General features: G+C 53.4%; 1 protein-coding gene across 2 annotated transcripts in view; it reads right to left on the bottom strand.

The window, feature by feature from the left end:
- The window catches only part of cntnap1 (contactin associated protein 1), a 107580-nt gene that overhangs the window by 31694 nt on the left and 49738 nt on the right, over positions 1-26148 (bottom strand). For both annotated transcript variants that reach the window (XM_072487709.1, XM_072487710.1), the window contains 8 exons: positions 18202-18373; positions 16402-16508; positions 11691-11813; positions 4963-5166; positions 2375-2531; positions 2074-2201; positions 973-1167; positions 354-572 (listed from right to left, as the gene is read on the bottom strand). In XM_072487709.1, the coding sequence (XP_072343810.1) occupies positions 354-572; positions 973-1167; positions 2074-2201; positions 2375-2531; positions 4963-5166; positions 11691-11813; positions 16402-16508; positions 18202-18373 (1305 nt within the window). The remainder of the gene's footprint in view (positions 1-353; positions 573-972; positions 1168-2073; positions 2202-2374; positions 2532-4962; positions 5167-11690; positions 11814-16401; positions 16509-18201; positions 18374-26148) is intronic.

The raw sequence follows: 26148 nt of genomic DNA on the forward strand, positions 1-26148 counted from the left end.
CGGCCGGGTGCGGCGGCACTGGACACAGTCCGCAGCGCCACACCGAGTCCCTGACCGCTGAGACCACACGTGTCCCACGCAGTCGGGAACCCGGCCTATCGGGGGCGGAGCATCATGGGAGGGCCGGCCAATGACGCGCCAACGGAGTTGCAACGGTGATGACGCCATTTTGGAGGGGCGGAGACTCGCAAGCCGGCGGCACACCGCCGCTGGCCCCCATTCCAGCATCGGAATCAATTCTCCGCCCAATCGGCCATTGCGATTTCCGCATCGGGCTGCGGAGAATCCCGCCCAACTTTCTCCATCGTTTTTGCCCTTCACTGGAACCCGGAGCGGAGGAATTTGAAACTTACCAACAAACAGCGGTTTTTCCAGTTTCAGTGAAACGTAGCTCTGTGGTGGCGCCTGCCTCACTCGCCATGGCAACTCATCCACACGCAAACGGGCAAACTTCACATTGATCTCCGCCTCCAGAAAATGCCAGGCGTCATCATTGAGCGGGGTCACAGACTCCACCTGCAGCTCCTCTGGCCCATCACCCACGTTGAAGGAGAACGCAACCATCATCTCGGCTGCAAAACACCGGGGGGGGGGGGGGGGTCACAGGGTCACTTACTGAACACAAGGGTCAGGGGTCATGCAGCAAACCTGTGGGGTCAGAGGTCACATACTGACCCAAGGATGGGGTTGGGTCTGGGGACAGCGCTGACCGCCGGGTCTACACCATCGCGCAATCCCAGAGTGACGGATCCGAGCTGGACCCTGGTTATCAAATCACAACCAAACAGAGAGCTCAGGAGTCAAGATGTTCACTGGGCTTCGGGCCTGAATTGTTGCCTCTTGAGCTGCTCACAATTCTGTCCCGAATCGATGACATTATTTGAATAATTCCTCACTTTGGGTTGAAACCTTTTTTTAATATGTTTCAATTATTATTTTACTCCTTCCATAATTTCAAATAATAAAACTCACATTTCAGTTCGAGCCGGATAAAATTCCTTAATCTGGAATCCTCCAGGAAGCGCCAGTGTCCGGAATTCTCCAGGAAGACCCCGGAGGAAGATGTTGTTTTAAAGTAGAGAGAAATGTCAGCACTCGGGCCTGGAGTGAAGCTGGGGAATGTTAGATAATTCCCGTGAACAAAGGAAGCTGTGTTCCAGGAACCTCCTGTGCAAAAACATTTCAATGGGGGGGGGCATCAAACAACTATTTCAATAAAATACAATCATTATCACCAGAAAATCACCAACTTCCCCATCACCTCCCACCTCCCCCCCCAATCACCTCCCCCCCCCCACCCCATCACCTCCCACCTCCCCCCCACCCCCATCACCTACCCCCCCAATCACCTACCACCTCCCCCCCAATCACCTCCCACCCCCATCACATCCCACCTCCACCCCCACCCCATCACATCCCACCTCCACCCCCACCCCATCACATCCCACCTCCACCCCCACCCCATCACATCCCACCTCCCCCCCACCCCATCACATCCCACCTCCCCCCCACCCCCACCCCATCACATCCCACCTCCCGCCCCCCCATCACATCCCACCTCCCCCCCCCACCCCATCACATCCCACCTCCCCCCCCACCCCATCACATCCCACCTCCCCCCCCCCAACCCCATCACATCCCACCTCCCCCCCCCCCCCCACCCCCCCCCACCCCATCACATCCCACCTCTTCCCCCCCCCCCCCCGCGTCCAGCAACACAACCCCATCACACCTCCTTTGGGGGTAAGAGACACAGCTCCCCTTCCCCCTAACCCCTCCCCACTCAAGAGTCCAGCATCTCCTCAACCCGCCTCTGGGGCCCCCTTTTGACGATCCCTCCCCCCCTCCGATGCACCGTGTGCCACCATCGTGCCCACCTCCAGGAACCTATCAGCTGAAAGATCATTGACTCTGTTTCTCGCTCCACACAAGCTGTCAGACCTGCTGAATACTTCCAGAATTTTCTGTGTTTATTTCAGATTTCCTGCTTTCTGCTTCATTTTAACCTGGGGAACCTGCTGCTCATGTCCATCACTCCCTGCCCATGACACCCCCTGGCCCTCGAACACTCACCATCTCCATAGCAACGCAAAGGGCCCACATTAAACCGGGCCTCAGAGCCCGAACGAAATGTGTCGCCAACAACAACTTTAGTAACCGGTAAATCCTCCTTATACTTCAGCAAACCTTGATCAGATTTCCTGTGGAAGACAGAAAGATTAATTGTACAGAGAGAGAGAGTGAGAGAGAGATCCGGGGCTGGATGGGAACAGGGAGCGAGACATTTTCCAATATCCTTAACTAAACAGAATGAAATAATAGACAGGACGGGTTGTGCTTCTTTCAGTGACAGCAATCACACAGCTAAACTCACCACAGTCCATAGTCTGCATCACAGTTGCAGTAATACTTTGGGTCTGTGCAGCTTCTGTCCATCCCACAGGCACATCTCTGACTCCCAGGACTTGCGCCTCCCCAATAGAAATGTTTCTCAGACCCTCGGCCCAGCCACCAGGAAAAAGGCAGCCCAGCTAAGAGGAGAGATCACAGAGAGAGGCAGACTTATCAGAGAGAGGCAGCCGGGGAATCCGGGAGAGGCAGGCCGGGGAATCCGGGAGAGGCAGGCCGGGGAATCCGAGAGTGACAGGCGGGGGAATCCAGGAGAGACAGGCCGGGGAATCCAGAACCAGGCCAGGGAATCCTGGAGCGGCAGGCCGGGGAATCCGGGAGAGGCAGGCTGGGGAATCCGGGAGAGGCAGGCCGGGGAATCCGGGAGAGGCAGGCCGGGGAATCCGGGAGAGGCAGGCCGGGGAATCCGGGAGAGGCAGGCCGCGGAACCCGGGAGAGGCAGGCCGCGGAACCAGGCCAGGGAATCCTGAACCAGGCCGGGGAATCCGGGAGAGGCAGGCCAGGGAATCCGGGAGAGGCAGGCCAGGGAATCCGGGAGAGGCAGGCCAGGGAATCCGGGAGAGACAAGCCGGGGAATCCAGGAGAGGTAAGCCGAGGAATCCAGGAGAGGTAAGCCGGGGAATCCAGAACCAGGCCAGGGAATCCTGGAGCGGCAGGCCGGGGAACCCGGGAGAGGCAGGCCGGGGAACCCGGGAGAGGCAGGCCGGGGAATCCGGGAGAGACAGGGCGGGGAATCCGGGAGAGACAGGCCGGGGAATCCGGGAGAGGCAAGCCGAGGAATCCGGGAGAGGCAAGCCGAGGAATCCGGGAGAGGCCAGCCGGGGAAACCGGGAGAGGCAAGCCGGGGATTCCGGGAGAGGCGGCTCGAGGAATCCGGGAGAGGCAGGCCGGGGAATCCGGGAGTGACAGGCCGGGGAATCCGGGAGAGACAGGGCGGGGAATCCGGGAGAGGCAAGACGAGGAATCCGGGAAAGGCAAGCCATGGAATCCAGGAGAGACAAGCCATGGAATCCGGGAGAGGCGGATCGAGGAATCCGGAAGAGACAGGCCGGGGAATCCGGGAGAGGTAGGCTGGGAAATCAGGGAGAGGCGGCCGGGGAATCCGGGAGAGGCGGCCGGGGAATCCGGGAGAGGCAGGTCCAGGAGAAGTGGATCGAAGAATCCGGGAGAGAGGGACCGAGGAATCTGGGAGATGCAGGCCGGGAACTCCGGGAGAGGCAGGCCAGGGAATCCAGGAGAGACAGGCCGGGGAATCCGGGAGAGACAAGCCGGGGAATCCGGGAGAGGCAGGCCGGGGAATCCGGGAGAGACAAGCCGGGGAATCCGGGAGAGGCAGGCCGGGAACTCCGGGAGAGCCAGGCCGGGGAATCCGGGAGAGGCAGGCCGGGGAATCTGGGAGAGGCAAGCCGGGGAATCCGGGAGTGACAGGCTGGGAAATCAGGGAGAGGCGGCCGGGGAATCCGGGAGAGGCGGCCGGGGAATCCGGGAGAGGCAGGTCCAGGAGAAGTGGATCGAAGAATCCGGGAGAGAGGGACCGAGGAATCTGGGAGATGCAGGCCGGGAACTCCGGGAGAGGCAGGCCAGGGAATCCGGGAGAGACAGGCCGGGGAATCCGGGAGAGACAAGCCGGGGAATCCGGGAGAGGCGGCCGGGGAATCCGGGAGAGGCAGGTCCAGGAGAAGTGGATCGAAGAATCCGAGAGAGAGGGACCGAGGAATCTGGGAGATGCAGGCCGGGAACTCCGGGAGAGGCAGGCCAGGGAATCCGGGAGAGACAGGCCGGGGAATCCGGGAGAGACAAGCCGGGGAATCCGGGAGAGGCAGGCCGGGAACTCCGGGAGAGCCAGGCCGGGGAATCCGGGAGAGGCAGGCCGGGGAATCTGGGAGAGGCAAGCCGGGGAATCCGGGAGTGACAGGCAGGGGAATCTGGGAGAGGCATGCAGGGGAATCCAGGAGAGGCAGGCCGCGGAATCCGGGAGAGGAAAGCCGGGGAATCCGGGAGAAACAGATGGGAAATCCGGGAGAGGCAGGCCAGGAAATCCGGGAATGTCAGGCCGGGAATCTAGGAGATGCAGGCCGGGAATCTGGGAGGGGAAGGCCAGGGAATCCGGAATGACTGGCCGGGAATCTAGGAGATGCAGGCCGGGAATCTGGGAGAAGCGGACAGAGGAATCCGGGAGAGGCAGGCCGGGGAATCCAGGAGTGACAGGCCGGGAATCTGGGAGAGGCAGACCGGGAAATCCGGGAGAGGCAGACCGGGGAATCCGGGAGTGGCAGACCGGGAAATCCGGGAGAGGCAGACCGGGAAATCCAGGAGAGGCAGACCGGGGAATCTGGCAGATGCAGGCCGGGAATCCGGGAGTGGCAGACCGGGGAATCCGGGAGAGGCAGACCGGGGAATCCGGGAGAGGCAGACCGGGAAATCCAGGAGTGGCAGACCGGGGAATCTGGCAGATGCAGGCTCCAGACAGGCTGTGTGGTATCTGGCGCAGGACAGAGCTACAGGAGGTTCTCCTGGTGAGTTTGAGTTCAACAGCAACAGCTGATTTCTCACCTGGGCTATTGAGGAGCCGTGACCTGTAGCAGGAGAAAGAGAGACTCTGTTCACAGTACTCAGCGGCGAGAGTTATTGCAGAGATCTCCTCCTCGGTGTTGTTGTAATATTTGATCTGACCCACAAAAGGTTTCTCCAAAGAAGATCCTATAACTTTAGTCTCGTATTGTTGGAGGTGGTAGACGATAGTCCAAGCTTTGTGCTCTGTCAATGGAGGGTCACGGGGTCAGTTCGAAGCTTATCACCTTAATCTAGCACCACCCACACTCCCCATCCCAGCATCCACTCCGACACCACCACATACTGTCTGATCTAGCACCTCCCCCAAACCGGCAACCAAACCCCCCACCCCCACTCAGGCACCATATCCCCAAAACAACCCTCCCAATCCAATCCAGCACCCTTCCATTTCCCCAATCCACTGCACTGATTTACCCACACCCCAAATCCATCCCCTCCGAATACATCACCCCCCAATCCATCACCCCCCCAATCCATCACCCCCCCAATCCATCACCCCCCCAAACCATCACCCCCCCAATCCATCACCCCCCCAATCCATCACCCCCCCAATCCATCACCCCCCCAATCCATCACCCCCCCAATCCATCACCCCCCCAAACCATCACCCCTCAAACCATCACACCCCCAAACCATCACCCCCCCAAACCATCACCCCCCCCAAACCATCACCCCCCCAATCCATCACCCCTCAATCCATCACCCCCCCAAACCATCACCCCTCCAAACCATCACCCCCCCAATCCATCACACCCCCAAACCATCACCCCTCCAAACCATCACCCCTCCAAACCATCACCCCTCAAACCATCACCCCTCCAAACCATCACCCCCCCAAACCAACACCCCTCAATCCATCACCCCCCCAATCCAACCACTCCGAATACATCACCCCCCCAAACCATCACCCCCCCGAACCATCCCCTCCGAATACATCACCCCTCAAACCATCACCCCCCCAATCCATCCCCTCCGAATACATCACAGCCCCAATCTATCACCCCCCCAAACCATCACCCCTCAAACCATCACCCCTCCAAGCCATCACCCCCCCAAACCATCACCCCCCCAAACCATCACCCCCCCAATCCATCACACCCCCAAATCATCACCCCTCAATCCATCACCCCCCCAATCCAACCACTCCGAATACATCACCCCCCCAAACCATCACCCCCCAAACCATCCCCTCCGAATACATCACCCCCCCAATCCATCCCCTCCGAATACATCACAGCCCCAATCCATCACCCCCCCAAACCATCACCCCTCAATCCATCACCCCCCCAATCCATCACCTCCGAATACATCACCCCCCCAATCTATCCCCTCCGAATACATCACAGCCCCAATCCATTACCCCCCCCAAACCATCACCCCTCAATCCATCACCCCCCCAATCCAACCACTCCGAATACATCACCCCCTGTAACCATCACCCCTAAAAATCCATCCCCTCCGAATACATCACCCCCCAATCCATCACCCCCCCAAACTATCACCCCTCAATCCATCACACCCCCAAACCATCACCCCCAATCCATCACCCCCCCAATCCATCACCCCCCCAATCCATCACCCCCCCAATCCATCACCCCCCCAATCCATCACCCCCCCAATCCATCACCCCCCCAATCCATCACCCCCCCAATCCATCCACTCCGAATACATCACCCCCACAATCCATCACCCCCCCAAATCATCACCCCCCAAACCATCACCCCTTAATCCAACACCCCCCAATCCATCATCCCCCAATCCATCCACTCCGAATACATCACACCCCCAAACCATCACCCCTCAATCCATCACCCCCCCAATCCAACCACTCCGAATACATCACCCCCCCAAACCATCACCCCCCCGAACCATCCCCTCCGAATACATCACCCCCCCAATCCATCCCCTCCGAATACATCACAGCCCCAATCCATCACCCCCCCAAACCATCACCCCTCAATCCATCACCCCCCCAATCCATCCCCTCCGAATACATCACCCCCCCAATCCATCCCCTCCGAATACATCACAGCCCCAATCCATTACCCCCCCCAAACCATCACCCCTCAATCCATCACCCCCCCAATCCAACCACTCCGAATACATCACCCCCTGTAACCATCACCCCTAAAAATCCATCCCCTCCGAATACATCACCCCCCCAATCCATCACCCCCCCAAACCATCACCCCTCAATCCATCACACTCCCAAACCATCACCCCCAATCCATCACCCCCCCAATCCATCACCCCCCCAATCCATCCACTCCGAATACATCACCCCCACAATCCATCACCCCCCCCAAATCATCACCCCCCAAACCATCACCCCTTAATCCAACACCCCCCAATCCATCCACTCCGAATACATCGCCCCCCCAAACCATCACCCCCCCAAACCATCACCCCCCCAAACCATCACCCCCCCAAACCATCACCCCCCCAAACCATCACCCCCAAACCATCACCCCCCAAACCATCACCCCCCAAACCATCACCCCCCCAATCCATCCACTCCGAATACATCACACCCCCAAACCATCACCCCCCCAATCCATCCCCTCCAAATACATCACCCCAAAATCCATCACCCCCCAATCCATCACCCCCCAATCCATCACCCCCCAATCCATCACCCCCCAATCCATCACCCCCCAATCCATCCACTCCGAATACATCACACCCCCAAACCATCACTCCCAATCCATCACCCCCCCCAATCCATCCACTCCGAATACATCACCCCCCAATCCATCACCCCCCCAAACCATCAACTCCGAATACATCACACCCCCAAACCATCACCCCCCCCCAATCCATCCCCTCCGAATACATCACCCCCCCAATCCATCACCCCCCCAAACCATCACCCCTCAATCCATCACCCCCCCAACCCAACTACTCCGAATACATCACCCCCCCAAACCATCACCCCCCAATCCATCCCCTCCCAATACATCACCCCCCCAATCCATCACCCCTCAATCCATCACCCCTCAATCCATCACCCCTCAATCCATCGCCCCTCAATCCATCGCCCATCAATCCATCACCCCCCCAATCCAACCACTCCGAATACATCACCCCCCCAAACCATCACCCCCCAAACCATCACCCCCCCAAACCATCACCCCCCCAATCCATCACCCCCCCAATCCATCACCCCCCAATCCATCACACCCCCAATCCATCACACCCCCCAAACCCATCACCCCCCCAAACCCATCACCCTCCCAATCCATCAGCCCCCCAATCCATGCCCTCCGAATACATCACCCCCCCAATCTATTACCCCCCCAATCCATCCACTCCGAATACATCACACCCCCAATCCATCCCCTCCGAATACATCACAGCCCCAATCCATCACCCCCCCAATCCATCACCCCCCCAATCCATCACCCCCCAATCCATCCACTCCGAATACATCACACCCCCAAACCATCACCCCCAATCCATCACCCCCCCAATCCATCCACTCCGAATACATCACACCCCCAAACCATCACCCCCAATCCATCACCCCCCCAATCCATCCACTCCGAATACATCACACCCCCAATCCATCACCCCCCCAAACCATCACCCCCCCAATCCATCCACTCCCAATACATCACACCCCCAAACCATCAACCCCCCAATCCATCCCCTCCGAATACATCACCCCCCCAATCCATCACACCCCCAAACCATCACCCCCCCAAATCATTACCCCTCAATCCATCACCCCTCAATCCATCACCCCCCAATCCAACCACTCCGAATACATCACCCCCCAAACCATCACCCCCCCCAATCCATCCCCTCCGAATACATCACCCCCCCAATCCATCACACCCCCAAACCATCACCCCTCAATCCAACCACTCCGAATACATCACCCCCCAAACCATCACACCCCCAATCCATCCCCTCCGAATACATCACCCCCCCCAATCCATCACCCCCCCAAACCATCACCCCCCCAATCCAACCACTCTGAATACATCATCCCCCCAAACCATCACCCCCCCAAACCATCACCCCTCAATCCATCACCCCTCAATCCATCACCCCTCAATCCATCACCCCTCAATCCATCACCCCTCAATCCATCACCCCTCAATCCATCACCCCTCAATCCATCACCCCTCAATCCATCACCCCGCAATCCATCACCCCGCAATCCATCACCCCGCAATCCATCACCCCGCAATCCATCACCCCGCAATCCATCACCCCTCAATCCATCACCCCTCAATCCATCACCCCTCAATCCATCACCCCCCCAATCCATCACCCCCCCAATCCATCACCCCCCCAATCCATCACCCCCCCAAACCATCACCCCCCCAAACCATCACCCCTCAATCCATCACCCCTCAATCCATCACCCCTCAATCCATCACCCCCCCAATCCAACCACTCCGAATACATCACCCCCCCAAACCATCACCCCCCAATCCATCCTCTCCAAATACATCACCCCCCCAATCCATCACACCCCCAAACCATCACCCCCCCAAACCATCACCCCTCAATCCATCACCCCTCAATCCATCACCCCTCAATCCATCACCCCTCAATCCATCACCCCTCAATCCATCACCCCTCAATCCATCACCCCCAATCCATCACCCCCCAATCCAACCACTCAGAATACATCACCCCCCCAAACCATCACCCCTCAATCCATCATCACCCCCAAACCATCACCCCCCAATCCATCTCCCCCAAACCATCACCCCCCAATCCATCTCCCCCCAAACCATCACCCCCCCAATCCATCACCCCCCCAATCCATCAACCCCCCAATCCATCATCCACCAATCCATCACCCCCCCAAACCATCACCCCCCCAAACCATCACCCCCCCAAACCATCACCCCCCCAATCCATCACCCCCCCAATCCATCACCCCCCCAATCCATCACCCCCCCAATCCATCACCCCCCCAAACCATCACCCCACCAAACCATCACCCCACCAAACCATCCCCTCCGAATACATCACCCCCCCAATCCATCATCACCCCCAATCCATTACCCCCCAGCCCATTAGGGCAGCACGGTAGCCTTGTGGATAGCACAATTGCTTCACAGCTCCAGGGTCCCAGGTTCGATTCCAGCTTGGGTCACTGTCTGTGCGCGGAGTCTGCACGTCCTCCCAGTGTGTGCGTGGGTTTCCTCCGGGTGCTCCGGTTTCCTCCCACAGTCCAAAGATGTGCAGGTTAGGTGGATTGGCCATTCTAAATTGCCCATAGTGTCCAAATTGCCCTTAGTGTTGGGTGGGGTTACTGGGTTATGGGGATAGGGTGGAGGTGTTGACCTTGGGTAGGGTGCTCTTTCCAAGAGCCGGTGCAGACTCGATGGGCCGAATGGCCTCCTTCTGCACTGTAAATTCTATGATAATCATCACCCCCAATCCATCATCACCCCCAATCCATCATCACCCCCAATCCATCATCACCCCCAATCCATCATCACCCCCAATCCATCATCACCCCCAATCCATCACCCCCCATCCATCATCACCCCAAACCATCATCGCCCCCCAAACCATCCCCTCCGAATACATCACCCCCCAATTCATCATCACCCCCAATCCATCATCACCCCCAATCCATCGCCCCCCATCCATCATCACCCCAAACAATCATCGCCCCCCAAACCATCCCCTCCGAATACATCACCCCCAATTCACCATCACCCCCAATCCATCATCACCCCAATCCATCATCACCCCAATCCATCATCACCCCCAATCCATCATCACCCCCAATCCATCATCACCCCCAATCCATCATCACCCCCAATCCATCATCACCCCCAATTCATCATCACCCCCAATTCATCATCATCCCAATCCATCATCACCCCAATCCATCAGCACCCCCCATCCATCACCCCCCTATCCATTAGCACCCCCCCATCCATCACTGCCCCCAAACCATCATCACCCCCAAACCATCACCCCAATCCATCATCACCCCCAATCCATCACCCCCAATCCATTAGCACCCCCCCATCCATCACTGCCCCCAAACCATCATCACCCCCAAACCATCATCACCCCCAATCCATCACTGCCCCCCATCCATCATCACCCCAAACCATCATCAGCCCCCCAAACCAACATCACCCCCAATCCATCATCACCCCCAAACCATCATCACCCCCAAACCATCACCCCAATCCATCATCACCCCCCATCCATCACTGCCCCCCATCCATCACTGCCCCCCATCCATCATCACCCCAAACCATCATCAGCCCCCCAAACCATCTCCCCCCCAACCCATCACCCCCCCCAATCCATCACCCCCCCAGTCCATCACTCCCCCAATCCATCACTCCCAGCGTGATCCAGTGATATCCCACCCTGGGGTGACAGTGCAGTGTGATCCAGTGATACCCCACCCTGGGGTGACAGTGCAGTGTGAACCAGTGATACCCCACCCTGGGGTGACAGTGCAGTGTGATCCAGTGATATCCCACCCTGGGGTGACAGTGCAGTGTGATCCAGTGATATCCCACCCTGGGGTGACAGTGCAGTGTGATCCAGTGATACCCCACCCTGGGGTGACAGTGCAGTGTGATCCAGTGATACCAAAACTGGGTCCGTGACTCCTGCTGTAGGAGGTGCCTGTCGCAGAGGAATGCAGGTTATTGGGATGTTAGCAGAACAGAATGGGCCGAGTAAAGGTGCTGGAGGAATGCAGTCAGTACCTGTCATTGTGCAGCGAACAGTAAAGGGTCTCGATGGACCACTGCCATCAGGGTCAATGGTGTAGTTTCCAGATGTTCGGAGACCCAGCTTTTTATACCCATCGCATGACTCTGGATAAAGGGCTTGAAATTGATTGAAAAAATAAAATGAGAAGGAAAGGGGGAATGAAGAAGGAGAGGCGGGAACAATGAATGGAGGGATAGAGTGATAAAGGAGGAGAAAAAGAGAGAGTCACAAACTCACTCCAGGCATAACCACAGCAACTGTATTCCCCACCATTCTGCCCAGCCACAGTCTCACACTTTCCAGTAAGTTTTGTTTTGGTAAAGGTTCAGCTTATCCAGCTGGACAAAATACCATTAACAAAATCATCAAACACTCCCAGGACAGGTACAGCACGGGGTTAGATACAGAGTAAAGCTCCCTCTACACTGTCCTCATCAAACACTCCCAGGGCAGGTACAGCACGGGGTTAGATACAGAGTAAAGCTCCCTCTACACTGTCCCCATCAAACACTCCCAGGACAGGTACAGCACGGGGTTAGATACAGAGTAAAGCTCCTTCTACACTGTCCCCATCAAACACTCCCAGGATAGGTACAGCACGGGGTTAGATACAGAGTAAAGCTCCCTCTACACTGTCCCCATCAAACACTCCCAGGACAGGTACAGCACGGGGTTAGATACAGAGTAAAGCTCCCTCTACACTGTCCCCATCAAACACTCCCAGGGCAGGTACAGCACGGGGTTAGATACAGAGTAAAGCTCCCTCTACACTGTCCCCATCAAACACTCCCAGGACAGGTACAGCACGGGGTTAGATACAGAGTAAAGCTCCTTCTACACTGTCCCCATCAAACACTCCCAGGATAGGTACAGCACGGGGTTAGATACAGAGTAAAGCTCCCTCTACACTGTCCCCATCAAACACTCCCAGGACAGGTACAGCACGGGGTTAGATACAGAGTAAAGCTCCCTCTACACTGTCCCCATCAAACACTCCCAGGACAGGTACAGCACGGGGTTAGATACAGAGTAAAGCTCCCTCTACACTGTCCCCATCAAACACTCCCAGGACAGGTACAGCACGGGGTTAGATACAGAGTAAAGCTCCCTCTACACTGTCCCCATCAAACACTCCCAGGATAGGTACAGCACGGGGTTAGATACAGAGTAAAGCTCCCTCTACACTGTCCCCATCAAACACTCCCAGGACAGGTACAGCACGGGGTTAGATACAGAGTAAAGCTCCCTCTACACTGTCCCCATCAAACACTCCCAGGACAGGTACAGCACAGGGTTAGATACAGAGTAAAGCTCCCTCTACACTCTCCCGATCAAACACTCCCAGGACAGGTACAGTGTGGGATTAGATACAGAGTAAAGCTCCCTCTACACTGTCCCAATCAAACACTCCCAGGGCAGTACAGCACGGGGTTAGATACAGAGTAAATCTCCCTCTACACTGTCCCCATCAAACACTCCCAGGACTGTTACAGCACGGGGTTAGATACAGAGTAAAGCTCCCTCTACACTGTCCCCATCAAACACTCCCAGGACAGGTACAGCGTGGGGTTAGATACAGAGTAAAGCTCCCTCTACACTGTCCCCATCAAACACTCCCAGGACAGGTACAGCGTGGGGTTAGATACAGAGTAAAGATCCCTCTACACTGTCCCCATCAAACACTCCCAGGACAGGTACAGCACGGGGTTAGATACAGAGCGAAGCTCCCTCTACACTGTCCCCATCAAACACTCCCAGGACAGGCACAGCACGGGGTTAGATACAGAGTAAAGCTCCCTCTACACTGTCCCCATCAAACAATCCCAGGACAGGTACAGCGCGGGATACAGAGTAAAGCTCCCTCTACACTGTCCCCATCAAACACTCCCAGGATAGGTACAGCATGGGGTTAGATACAGAGTAAAGCTCCCTCTACACTGTCCCCATCAAACACTCCCAGGACAGGTACAGCGTGGGGTTAGATACAGAGTAAAGATCCCTCTACACTGTCCCCATCAAACACTCCCAGGACAGGTACAGCACGGGGTTAGATACAGAGTGAAGCTCCCTCTACACTGTCCCCATCAAACACTCCCAGGACAGGTACAGCGTGGGGTTAGATACAGAGTAAAGCTCCCTCTACACTGTCCCCATCAAACACTCCCAAGACAGGTACAGCACGGGGTAAAATACAGAGTGAAGCTCCCTCTACACAGTCCCCATCAAACACTCCCAGGACAGGCACAGCACGGGGTTAGATACAGAGTAAAGCTCCCTCTACACTGTCCCCATCAAACACTCCCAGGACAGGTACAGCGCGGGATACAGAGTAAAGCTCCCTCTACACTGTCCCCATCAAACACTCCCAGGAGAGGTACAGCACGGGGTTAGATACAGAGTAAAGCTCCCTCTACACTGTCCCCATCAAACACTCCCAGGACAGGTACAGCGCGGGGTTAGATACAGAGTAAAGCTCCCTCTACACTGTCCCCATCAAACACTCCCAGGACAGGTACAGCGTGGGGTTAGATACAGAGTAAAGCTCCCTCTACACTGTCCCCATCAAACACTCCCAGGACAGGTACAGCACGGGGTTAGATACAGAGTAAAGCTCCCTCTACACTCTCCCCATCAAACATTCCCAGGACAGGTACAGCGTGGGATTAGATACAGAGTAAAGCTCCCTCTACACTGTCCCCATCAAACACTCCCAGGACAGGTACAGTGTGGGATTAGATACAGAGTAAAGCTCCCTCTACACTGTCCCAATCAAACACTCCCAGATGCAGCCTGGGGTTAGATACAGAGTAAAGCTCCCTCTGCAGCTTTTCAAGGAATGCATGGTTGAACAATTGTTTATTCCTATGACATGGGACTGTCCCTTTAAGAAATGTTTTTGTCTTATCACATGGCTTCAGTGATGTCATTGCGTGGGTGGAGCTGGGCTGTGGCTCTGGGAGTCGGTTTTACTTTTGTTTTGGTTTGGGCTTGTTTGTGGCTCTGAGTTTTTTTGCTTTTGTTTTCACATTTGGCTGCTGTATTCAGACGGAGAAGTATCTTGGGAGTGTCTCTCTGTCTTCAGTTTAAAAGGTGTTTCCAGACTGCTTGATAACTTGAAAATAAATAACTGTTTTCTGGAAGGAATTCAAAGCTGCTGTTTTGGAAAGGAAACAGGAGGATCCAGACCAGGTCTGAGTGCCGTGGGCTGGGCCACTCCTTTGAAAAGGGGTTTCTGGTATATGGGATCTTATTATTAAATTGGAACAGTTGAAGGGGGAATTTATTAAGGGTTATACATAGAGTACTGTAGCTGTGTGGGGTATTTATGTTTGTTGTTGATGAAATGCTTACTGTGTGTGTTTATAAAAATATTAACTAAATTTGTAGGATAAAATTTGTTTTTGATGAAAAGTGCTTCAGGCCTCTGTTGAATAACTCCTGAAAGGTCGGTCCTTGTGCTGATCGTAACCAAAATCCATAAACAGGTGTAGGTCAGGTGAACTCCATGATATACTTTGGAGTTTTCTAAACCCTGGCCCATAACACCTGTCTGGCACAAAAGTAAAACTGGAAAGGTGGCCAATCCATGGTTTAAAATGAAATGAAATGACAATGAAATGAAAATCACTTATTGTCATAAGTAGGCTTCAATGAAGTTACTGTGAAAAGCCCCTAGTCGCCACATTCCGGCGCCTGTTCGGGGAGGCTGGTATGGGAATTGAACCGTGCTGCTGGCCTGCCTTGGTCTGCTTTAAAAGCCAGCGATTTAGCCCAGTGTGCTAAAGCAGCCCAATTAGAGATAGTATTCGATCCAAGGAAGAAGCATACAAATTGGCCAAGAAAAACAACAGGTCTGGGGATTGGGAGCAGTCTAGAATTCAGCAAAGGAGGACCAATGATTGATTAAGACGGGGAAAATACAGTACGAGAGTAAGCTTGCAGGGAACATAAAAATTGACAGTAAAAGTTTATTTCGGTACATGAAGAGAAAAAGATTGGTGAAGACAAATGTAGGTCCCTTACAGCCAGAAACAGGGGAATTTATAATAGGGGACAAAGAAATGGCTGAGCAACTAAATACATACTTTGGTTCTGTCTTCACAAAGGATGACACCAATCAGATACCAGAAATGCTGGGGATGCAGAGAGATCAATATTAGTAGAGAAATGGTGTTGGGGAAATTAATGGGATTGAAGGCGGATAAATCCCCAGAGCCTAATAATCTACATCCCAGAGTACTTAAGGAAGTGGCTCTAGAAATAGTGGATGCATTGGTGGTCATCTTCCAGGATTCTATAGACTCTGAAACAGTTCCTGCAGATTGGAGGGTAGCTAATGTGACTCCACTATTTAGAAAGGGAGGTAGAGAGAAAACAGGGAATTATAGACCAGTCAGCCTGACATTGATAGTGGGGAAAATTCTAGAATCTACTTTCAAAGATTTTATAGCAGAGCACTTAGGAAACAGTGACAGGATCGGACAGAATCAGCATGGATTTATGAAGGAAAAATCATGCTTGACAAATCGACTGGAATTCTTTGAGGATGTAACGAAGAGAGTTGATGAAGGGAAGAGAGTGGATATGATATATTTGGACTTTAAGAAGGCTTTTGACAAAGACCCGCATAAAAGATTAGCGTGTAAAATTAAAGCACATGGGATTGGGGGAGGTGTATTGAGATGGATAGAAAACATTACTCACAGTTGTGACAAGTTGGTCCTTTATATCCCGTCCTCTCACAATCACAGACAAAATTCTCTGAGGTCTGCAGACAGATTCCTCCATGTTCACACAAATTTGGGGTACATCTGTCAATAATGAAAACAGAGAAAATAACATGAATAAGACAGTGAATGACACAAAACAATCAGTTCACAACCAACAACTATTTTGTTAACAAAAAGTTGTGCGAGCAAAGTCTCTGTTTATTCAGGGTAAGGATCACTCACTGTGTAACTGTACAGTGTCACTGTTTATTCAGGGTGAGGATGACTCACTGTGTAACTGTACAGAGTCACTGTTTATTCAGGGTAAGGGTCACTCACTGTGTAACTGTACAGAGTCACTGTTTATTCAGGGTGAGGATCACTCACTGTGTAACTGTACAGAGTCACTGTTTATTCAGAGTGAGGGTCACTCACTGTGTAACTGTACAGAGTCACTGTTTATTCAGGGTGAGGATCACTCACTGTGTAACTGTACTGAGTCACTGTTTATTCAGGGTGAGGATCACTCACTGTGTAACTGTACAGAATCACTGTTTATTCAGGGTGAGGATCACTCACTGTGTAACTGTACAGAGTCACTGTTTATTCAGGGTGAGGATCACTCACTGTGTAACTGTACAGAGTCACTGTTTATTCAGTGAGGATCACTCACTGTGTAACTGTACAGAATCACTGTTTATTCAGGGTGGGGGTCACTCACCGTGTAACTGTACAGAGTCACTGTTTATTCAGGGTGAGGGTCACTCACTGTGTAACTGTACAGAGTCACTGTTTATTCAGGGTGAGGGTCACTCACTGTGTAACTGTACAGAGCCACTGTTTATTCAGTGTGAGGTTCACTCACTGTGTAACTGTACAGAGTCACTGTTTATACAGGGTGAGGATCACTCACTGTGTAACTGTACAGTCACTGTTTATTCAGGGTGAGGATCATTCACTGTGTAACTGTACAGAGTCACTGTTTATTCAGGGTGAGGATCACTCACTGTGTAACTGTACAGTCACTGTTTATTCAGGGTGAGGGTCACTCACTGTGTAACTGTACAGAGTCACTGTTTATCCAGGGTGTGGATCACTCACTGTGTAACTGTACAGAGTCACTGTTTATTCAGGGTGAGGATCACTCACTGTGTAACTGTACAGAGTCACTGTTTATTGAGGGTGTGGATCACTCACTGTGTAACTGTACAGAGTCACTGTTTATTCAGGGTGAGGGTCACTCACTGTGTAACTGTACAGAGTCACTGCTTATTCAGGGTGAGGGTCACTCACTGTGTAACTGTACAGAGTCACTGTTTATTCAGGGTGAGGATCACTCACTGTGTAACTGTACAGAGTCACTGTTTATTCAGGGTGAGGATCACTCACTGTGTAACTGTACAGAATCACTGTTTAAAGTAAAGTAATCTTTATTGTCACAAGTAGGCTTACATTAACACTGCAGTGAAGTTACAGTGAAAATCCCCTAGTTGTCACATTCCGGTGCCTGTTCGGGTACATTGAGGGAGAATTCAGAATGTCCAAATTATCTAACAGCAGGTCTTTCGGGACTTGTGGGAGGAAACCGGAGCACCCGGAGGAAACCCATGCAGACACGGGGAGAACGTGCAGACTCCACACAGACAGTGACCCAAGTCGGGAATCGAACCTGAGACCCTGGAGCTGTGAAGCAACAATGCTAACCACTGTGCTACCGTGCTGCCCTTATTCAGGATGAGGGTCACTGACCTGGTTTAGCAGTTTCAATTTGTTTTGAATTTTATAATTCACTAACCTGTCTGTTATCCCACATGTGTTAAACAGCATTTCTGCATATCTTCCTAGTTTGCGTCGTTTTACTAGTTCCAAATCCACAAGATAATTGTCCACGTGGATCCGCTGCATGCAACCGTGGAACACACTCACATTGGAGAAACAGCCCAAGTTCCGCACACTGGAGGGACAGCCTGTGCACAGTCAGGGTAGAAAGTGAGGGTGTGTGTTAGCATTTACAGAAAGAAGTCTTACAACACCAGGTTAAAGTCCAACAGGTTTGTTTCGATGTCACTAGCTTTCGGAGCGCTGCTCCTTCCTCAGGTGAATGAAGAGGTATGTCTCCACATCATAGCATTTACAGAGACAGAGGAAAGGCTCAATTTTCAATGAACGTGACACTCCAAAATTATAACCCAATTTGGAGGAATGATTCTACAGAGGGATAAACCAACAATGGCTAACCAAGGAAGTTAAGGAGAGTATTAAGTTGAAAGAAAAAGCAGAGAAGGAGCCAAAAAGTCAGTGATAGCCCCGAAGACTGAGATAAATTCAGAATCCAACAAAGGAGGGCTAAAAAGATAATCAAGAGAGAGTAAGTAAACTACGAGGGCAAATGAGTGAGGAATATAAAAGCTGACAATCAGAGCTTCTTTAGATATATAAAAAGGGAGAGGTCAAAGTGAACATCGGTCCCTTAGAGAATTAATCTGGGGAGATAGTTTTGGGGAATAAGGAAATGGCAGAGGAGTTAAACAGATATTTTTCATCAGTCTTTACGGTGGAAGATACTTTGAACATTCCATTAACACTAAAGAATACAGGGGAGGAATTAAATACCATCACCATCACTGGAGAAGTAATATTAGACAAACTAATAGGGCTAAAGACAGATATGCCCCCTAACCCTGACGGTTTCCATCCTGGGATCCTAAAAGAATTAGCTACAGATGTAGTGGGTGCATTGGTTGTAATTTTCCAAAAAATCTTTACTCGAACTCTGGAGAAGTAACAGAGGATTGGAAAACTGCCAAAGTGACACCCCCTTTCAAAAAGAGGAGGCAAAAAACAACAACAGGTTTTTAGACAATTTGCCTAACATCTATTATTGGACAGCACGGTAGCACAGTGGTTAGCACTGTCGCTTCACAGCTCCAGGGTTCCAGGTTCGATTCCCACTTGGGTCACTGTCTGTGCAGAGTCTGCACGTTCTCCCCGTGTGTGCGTGGGTTTCCTCCGGGTGCTCCGGTTTCCTCCCACAGTCCAAAGATGTGCAGGTTAAGTGGATTGGCCATGATAAATTGCCCTTAGTGCCAAAAAAAAAGGTTAAGTGGAGTTAGAGGGTTACGGGGATAGGGTGGAGGCATGGGCTTAAGTGGGGTGCTCTTTCCAAGGGCCGGTGCAGACTCAATGGGCCGAATGGCCTCCCTTCTGCACTATAAATTCAATGATTCTATTATTGGAAAAAATGTTGGAATCAATTATTTAGGAAGTAACAGCAGCACATTTGGAAAATCATAATCTAATCGAGCAGAGTCTGCATGGCTTCAAAAAACAATGTCTGACTAATTTATTCCAGTTTTTAATAGAGGGGAACAAGTAGATGTGATGGATTTGGGCTTGCAGAAGGCATTCAACAAGGTAACTCACAAAAGGTTAAGTCATAAGAAAAGAATCCATAGTGTGGGAGATAGTAAACATAGAAAATAGGCCATTTGGCCCTTCGAGCCTGCACCACTATTCAATGTGATCATGGCTGATCGTGCAAATTCAGTGTCCCACTCCCGCTTTCTCGCCACACACATTGATCAGTTTAGCCACAAGGGCCACGTCCTGCTCCCTCTTGAATATCTCCAACAAATTGACCCCAACACTGGGCATACAGGGCCTCCATGACAGCGCGGATGCACCTGTGCATCGAGGTCTGTGAGATCCCGGACATGTCCCCGTCAGCGCCTGGAAAGACCCTGTGGCATAAAAATTCAGCACTACCGACATCTTGACGGCCACCGGGAGCAGGTGTCCTCCCCCACTCCCCCGCAGTGCCTGGTGAGCCATGGTCTAGCAGATATACCGCACTGCCTCCCTGCTCAGCCGCAGTCTCTGATGGCATGGCCGGTCCGGCAGGTCCTCGAATGAAAGGCGCTGCCAGTATACACGAGCCTCATGTTGCGCCTACATTTCCCCTCCTCATCATCCTCCTCGGCCTGTTTGGTAGCCGGGACTCCATCCTGGGCAGCAGCCACCTGTTCCGCTGCTGCCCGCTCCGCTGCTGCTCGCTCCGCTGCTGCCCGCTCCGCTGCTTCCCGCTCCGCTGCTGCCCGCTCCGCTGCTGCCCGCTCCGCTGCTGCCCGCTCCGCTGCTGCCCGCTCCGCTGCTGCCCGCTCCGCTGCTGCCCGCTCTGCTGCTGCAGCTTCTTCCTGCTCCTCGAGCAGCTCCAGCTCGTACAGCCGCAGGGCATCCCCCAGCGCTGCGGCGACCAGCAGGAAGGCCCCCATTGCTGGCTGTATTCCAATATCCATTGTCTGCAGGGAGTGAAAGGCTGACATTTTAGCATGGTGCGTACCCCCGTGTCCAACCAGGCCCACCGGGCTACATGGTGCCTTCAGTTGGCACTGCAGACTCTGCTCCCTCATGCTTCACCCCCCCCACCCGGCAGCCATGTCCCTGTTGGTGCTCGGCACCATGGGGGCCACTGGCACTGGCACCCGTCCCTGCTGCCGGGGGTACCGCCGGCTGTCGCCGCCCTTGCCAGTGCTACGTTCCGCAGCACCATCCGATGCCCCTCATAGGGGCTACAGTGGGTGTTGCCTTGGGTGGGCCGCCTGATACCCCGCCTGCAGGTGGCGGCTGATTGGGCGTGGCAAAGGGGTGGGTGCGAGAGTGGGGGCACACACATGGCCAGTGTCACTCTGCAGAACCAAGGCCAAAGTGACTGGTCAGTGGGGTGCGCAGCAAGATGGCTGCCTTGCAGGCCGCGGCAATGGCGGTCCGTGACTGGACACTGTTCAGCCGTACGGGAGAGGGGGGTGGCATCCCGGCCAGACAGCACCCGCCCCCCCAACCCTGGCAGGTTGTCCGCCCCCCCCTCCCCCCGGGCCCTGGCAGGGTGTCGTCCCCCCACCCCCCCGGGCCCTGGCAGGATGTCCGCCCCCCACCCCGGCAGGTTCTCCCCCCCCCTCCCCCCGGGCCCTGGCAGGATGTCCGCCCCCCACCCCGGCAGGTTCTCCCCCCCCCCTCCCCCTGGGCCCTGGCAGGGTGTCCGCCCCCCCCCCCCAACCCTGGCAGGGTGTCTGCACCCCCCCCCGGGCCCTGGCAGGTTCCCCCTCCCCCCGGGCCTGGCAGGGTGTGTGTCTGCCCCCCACCCCCCAGGCCCTGGCAGGATGTCCGCACCCCCCCCCCCCCAGGGCAGGGTGCTCCCCCCCTGGCAGGATGTCCGCCCCCCCCCGCCCCCTGGCGGGGTGTCAGGACCGGCAGCCCACAGTCGCTCCTCTCTGTGTCCTACCTCCTCCCTCTCCTGCATCGGGCACAACGCCGGTTTCCGATTTTTAAAGGCACAAGTGAACTGCGGCGTCGGGAACTCTGCCCATCGGAGAATCGCGGAGCCCCAGAGAATACCGGCTCAGGCCCGCTAGTGATATGCAAACGGTGTTTACTGGACGCGTGTTCTGGACCAGAGGCAGAATCTCAGAATAAAGAGGAGCCAGTTTGTGTCTGAGAGGAGGGGGAATCTCTTCCCTGGGGGTTGTGAGGCTGTAGAGCTCCGTACCACAGAGAGCTGTGGGGACAGAGTCCCCATGTATATTTAAGGCTGAGATAGATAGACCATAGGAAGTGGTTGCGGCCAAGACATTCTGCGCGGGATTCTCCGTCACGTGACACTGGAATCGGGAAACACGATTGGGTGGACATACGGTTTTGACGCCAAAATAGTGGCGGGCGCCGGTTTCACGCCAAATTGCAATTCTCCGTTGCCCCGACAGCAGCGTCAATGCGTTCCGCTCCGCACGTTCAGTAAACATCCTTTACATCTGCGAGCTCGGCAAGCGTGACGGCTGAGAGGGGAGGTAGTGCTGTGGGCTGCTGGGTCTGACACTGGCCAGGCCGAATGGGCTGATCTCCCAGGGGACTGGGGCGTGTCCAGGCACAGAACCCCTTTGCCGCGGCCTGCAAGGCAGCCATCTTGCTGCGCACCCCACTGACCAGTCACCTTAGCCTCTAGTTCTGCAGAGATCGGTGCACAGGTGCATTAATGGCGTCACAAAGAACAAAGAACAAAGAAATGTACAGCACAGGAACAGGCCCTTCGGCCCTCCAAGCCCGTGCCGACCATACTGCCCGACTAAACTACAATCTTCTACACTTCCTGGGTCCGTATCCTTCTATTCCCATCCGATTCATATATTTGTCAAGATGCCCCTTAAATGTCCCTATCGTCCCTGCCTCCACTACCTCCTCCGGTAGTGAGTTCCAGGCACCCACTACCCTCTGCGTAAAAAACTTGCCTCGTACATCTACTCTAAACTTTGCCCCTCTCACCTTAAACCTATGCCCCCTAGTAATTGACCCCTCTACCCTGGGGAAAAGCCTCTGACTATCCACTCTGTCTATGCCCCTCATAATTTTGTATACCTCTATCAGGTCGCCCCTCAACCTCCTTCGTTCCAGTGAGAACAAACCGAGTTTATTCAATCGCTCCTCATAGCTTATGCCCTCCATACCAGGCAACATTCTGGTAAATCTCTTCTGCACCCTCTCTAAAGCCTCCACATCCTTCTGGTAGTGTGGCGACCAGAATTGAACACTATACTCCAAGTGTGGCCTAACTAAGGTTCTATACAGCTGCAACATGACTTGCCAATTCTTATACTCAATGCCCCGGCCAATGAAGGCAAGCATGCCGTATGCCTTCTTGACTACCTTCTCCACCTGTGTAGCCCCTTTCAGTGATCTGTGGACCTGTACTCCTAGATCTCTTTGACTTTCAATACTCTTGAGGGTTCTACCATTCACCGTATATTCCCTACCTGCATTAGCCCTTCCAAAATGCATTACCTCACATTTGTCCAGGTTAAACTCCATCTGCCATCTCTCCGCCCAAGTCTCCAGACAATCTAAATCCTGCTGTATCCTCAGACAGTCCTCATCGCTATCCACAATTCCACCAACCTTTGTGTCGTCTGCAAACTTACTAATCAGACCAGTTATATTTTCCTCCAAATCATTTATATATACTACAAAGAGCAAAGGTCCCAGCACTGATCCCTGTGGAACACCACTGGTCACAGCCCTCCAATTAGAAAAGCATCCCTCCATTGCTACCCTCTGCCTTCTATGGCCTAGCCAGTTCTGTATCCACCTTGCCAGTTCACCCCTGATCCCGTGTGACTTCACCTTTTGTACTAGTCTACCATGAGGGACCTTGTCAAAGGCCTTACTGAAGTCCATATAGACAACATCTACTGCCCTACCTGCATCAATCATCTTAGTGACCTCCTCGAAAAACTCTATCAAGTTAGTGAGACACGACCTCCCCTTCACAAAACCGTGCTGCCTCTCACTAATACGTCCATTTGCTTCCAAATGGGAGTAGATCCTGTCTCGAAGAATTCTCTCCAGTAATTTCCCTACCACTGAAGTAAGGCTCACCGGCCTGTAGTTCCCGGGATTATCCCTGCCACCCTTCTTAAACAGAGGAACAACATTGGCTATTCTCCAGTCCTCCGGGACATCCCCTGAAGACAGCGAGGATCCAAAGATTTCTGTCAAGGCCTCAGCAATTTCCTCTCCAGCCTCCTTCAGTATTCTGGGGTAGATCCCATCCGGCCCTGGGGACTTATCTACCTTAATATTTTTTAAGACACCCAACACCTCGTCTTTTTGGATCACAATGTGACCCAGGCTATCTACACCCCCTCCTCCAGACTCAACATCTACCAATTCCTTCTCTTTGGTGAATACTGATGCAAAGTATTCATTTAGTACCTCGCCCATTTCCTCTGGCTCCACACATAGATTCCCTTGCCTATCCTTCAGTGGGCCAACCCTTTCCCTGGCTACCCTCTTGCTTTTTATGTAAGTGTAAAAAGCCTTGGGATTTTCCTTAACCCTATTTGCCAATGACTTTTCATGACCCCTTCTAGCCCTCCTGACTCCTTGCTTAAGTTCCTTCCTACTTTCCTTATATGCCACACAGGCTTCGTCTGTTCCCAGCCTTTTAGCCCTGACAAATGCCTCCTTTTTCTTTTTGACGAGGCCTACAATATCATTCGTCATCCAAGGTTCCCGAAAATTGCCGTATTTATCTTTCTTCCTCACAGGAACATGCCTGTCCTGTATTCATTTCAACTGACACATGAAAGCCTCCCACATGTCAGATGTTGATTTGCCCTCAAACATCCGCCCCCAATCTATGTTCTTCAGGTCCCGCCTAATATTGTTATAATTAGCCTTCCCCCAATTTAGCACATTCATCCTCGGACCACTCTTATCCTTGTCCACCAGTACTTTAAAACTTACTGAATTGTGGTCACTGTTACCGAAATGCTCCCCTACTGAAACATCTACCACCTGGCCGGGCTCATTCCCCAATACCAGGTCCAGTACCGCCCCTTCCCTAGTTGGACTGTTTACATATTGTTTTAAGAAGCCCTCCTGGATGCTCCTTACAAACTCTGCCCCGTCTAAGCCCCTGGCACTAAGTGAGTCCCAGTCAATATTGGGGAAGTTGAAGTCTCCCATCACCACAACCCTGTTGTTTTTACTCTTTTCCAAAATCTGTCTACCTATCTGCTCCTCTATCTCCCGCTGGCTGTTGGGAGGCCTGTAGTATACCCCCAACATTGTGACTGCACCCTTCTTGTTCCTGATCTCTACCCATATAGCCTCACTGCCCTCTGAGGTGTCCTCTCGCTGTATAGCTGTGATACTCTCCTGAACAAGTAACGCAACTCCGCCTCCCCTTTTACATCCCCCTCTATCCCGCCTGAAACATCTAAATCCTGGAACGTTTAGCTGCCAATCCTGCCCTTCCCTCAACCAGGTCTCTGTAATGGCAACAACATCATAGTTCCAAGTAGTAATCCAAGCTCTAAGTTCATCTGCCTTACCCGTAATGCTCCTTGCATTAAAACATATGCACTTCAGGCCACCAGACCCGCTGTGTTCAGCAACTTCTCCCCGTCTGCTCTGCCTCAGAGCCACACTGTCCCTATTCCCTAGTTCTCCCTCAACGCTCTCACCTTCTGACCTATTGCTCCCGTGCCCACCCCCCTGCCATACTAGTTTAAACCCTCCCGTGTGACACTAGCAAATCTCGCGGCCAGGATATTTATGCCTCTCCGGTTTAGATGCAACCCGTCCATCTTATACAGGTCACACCTGCCCCGGAAGAGCTCCCAGTGGTCCAGATAACAGAAACCCTCCCTCCTACACCAGCTGTTTAGCCACGTGTTTGTCTGCTCTATCTTCCTATTTCTAGCCTCACTGGCACGTGGCACAGGGAGTAATCCCGAGATTACAACCCTCGAGGTCCTGTCTTTTAACTTTCTGCCTAGCTCCCTGAACTCCTGCTGCAGGACCTCATGCCCCTTCCTGCCTATGTCGTTAGTACCAATATGTACAACGACCTCTGCCTGTTTGCCCTCCCCCTTCAGGATTCCCTCTACCCGTTCGGAGACATCCTGGACCCTGGCACCAGGGAGGCAACATACCATCCTGGAGTCTCTTTCACGTCCACAGAAGCGCCTATCTGTGCCCCTGACTATAGAGTCCCCTATAACTATTACTCTTCTGCGCTTTGACCCTCCCTTCTGAACATCAGAGCCAGCCGTGGTGCCACTGCTCTGGCTGCTGCTGTTTTCCCCTGATAGGCTATCCCCCCCGACAGTATCCAAAGGGGTATATCTGTTCGAGAGGGGGACAACCACAGGGGATTCCTGCACTGACTGCCTGCCCTTTCTGGTGGTCA

Source organism: Scyliorhinus torazame, chromosome 21 (assembly GCF_047496885.1).
Source record: "Scyliorhinus torazame isolate Kashiwa2021f chromosome 21, sScyTor2.1, whole genome shotgun sequence".
NCBI lineage: Eukaryota > Metazoa > Chordata > Chondrichthyes > Carcharhiniformes > Scyliorhinidae > Scyliorhinus > Scyliorhinus torazame.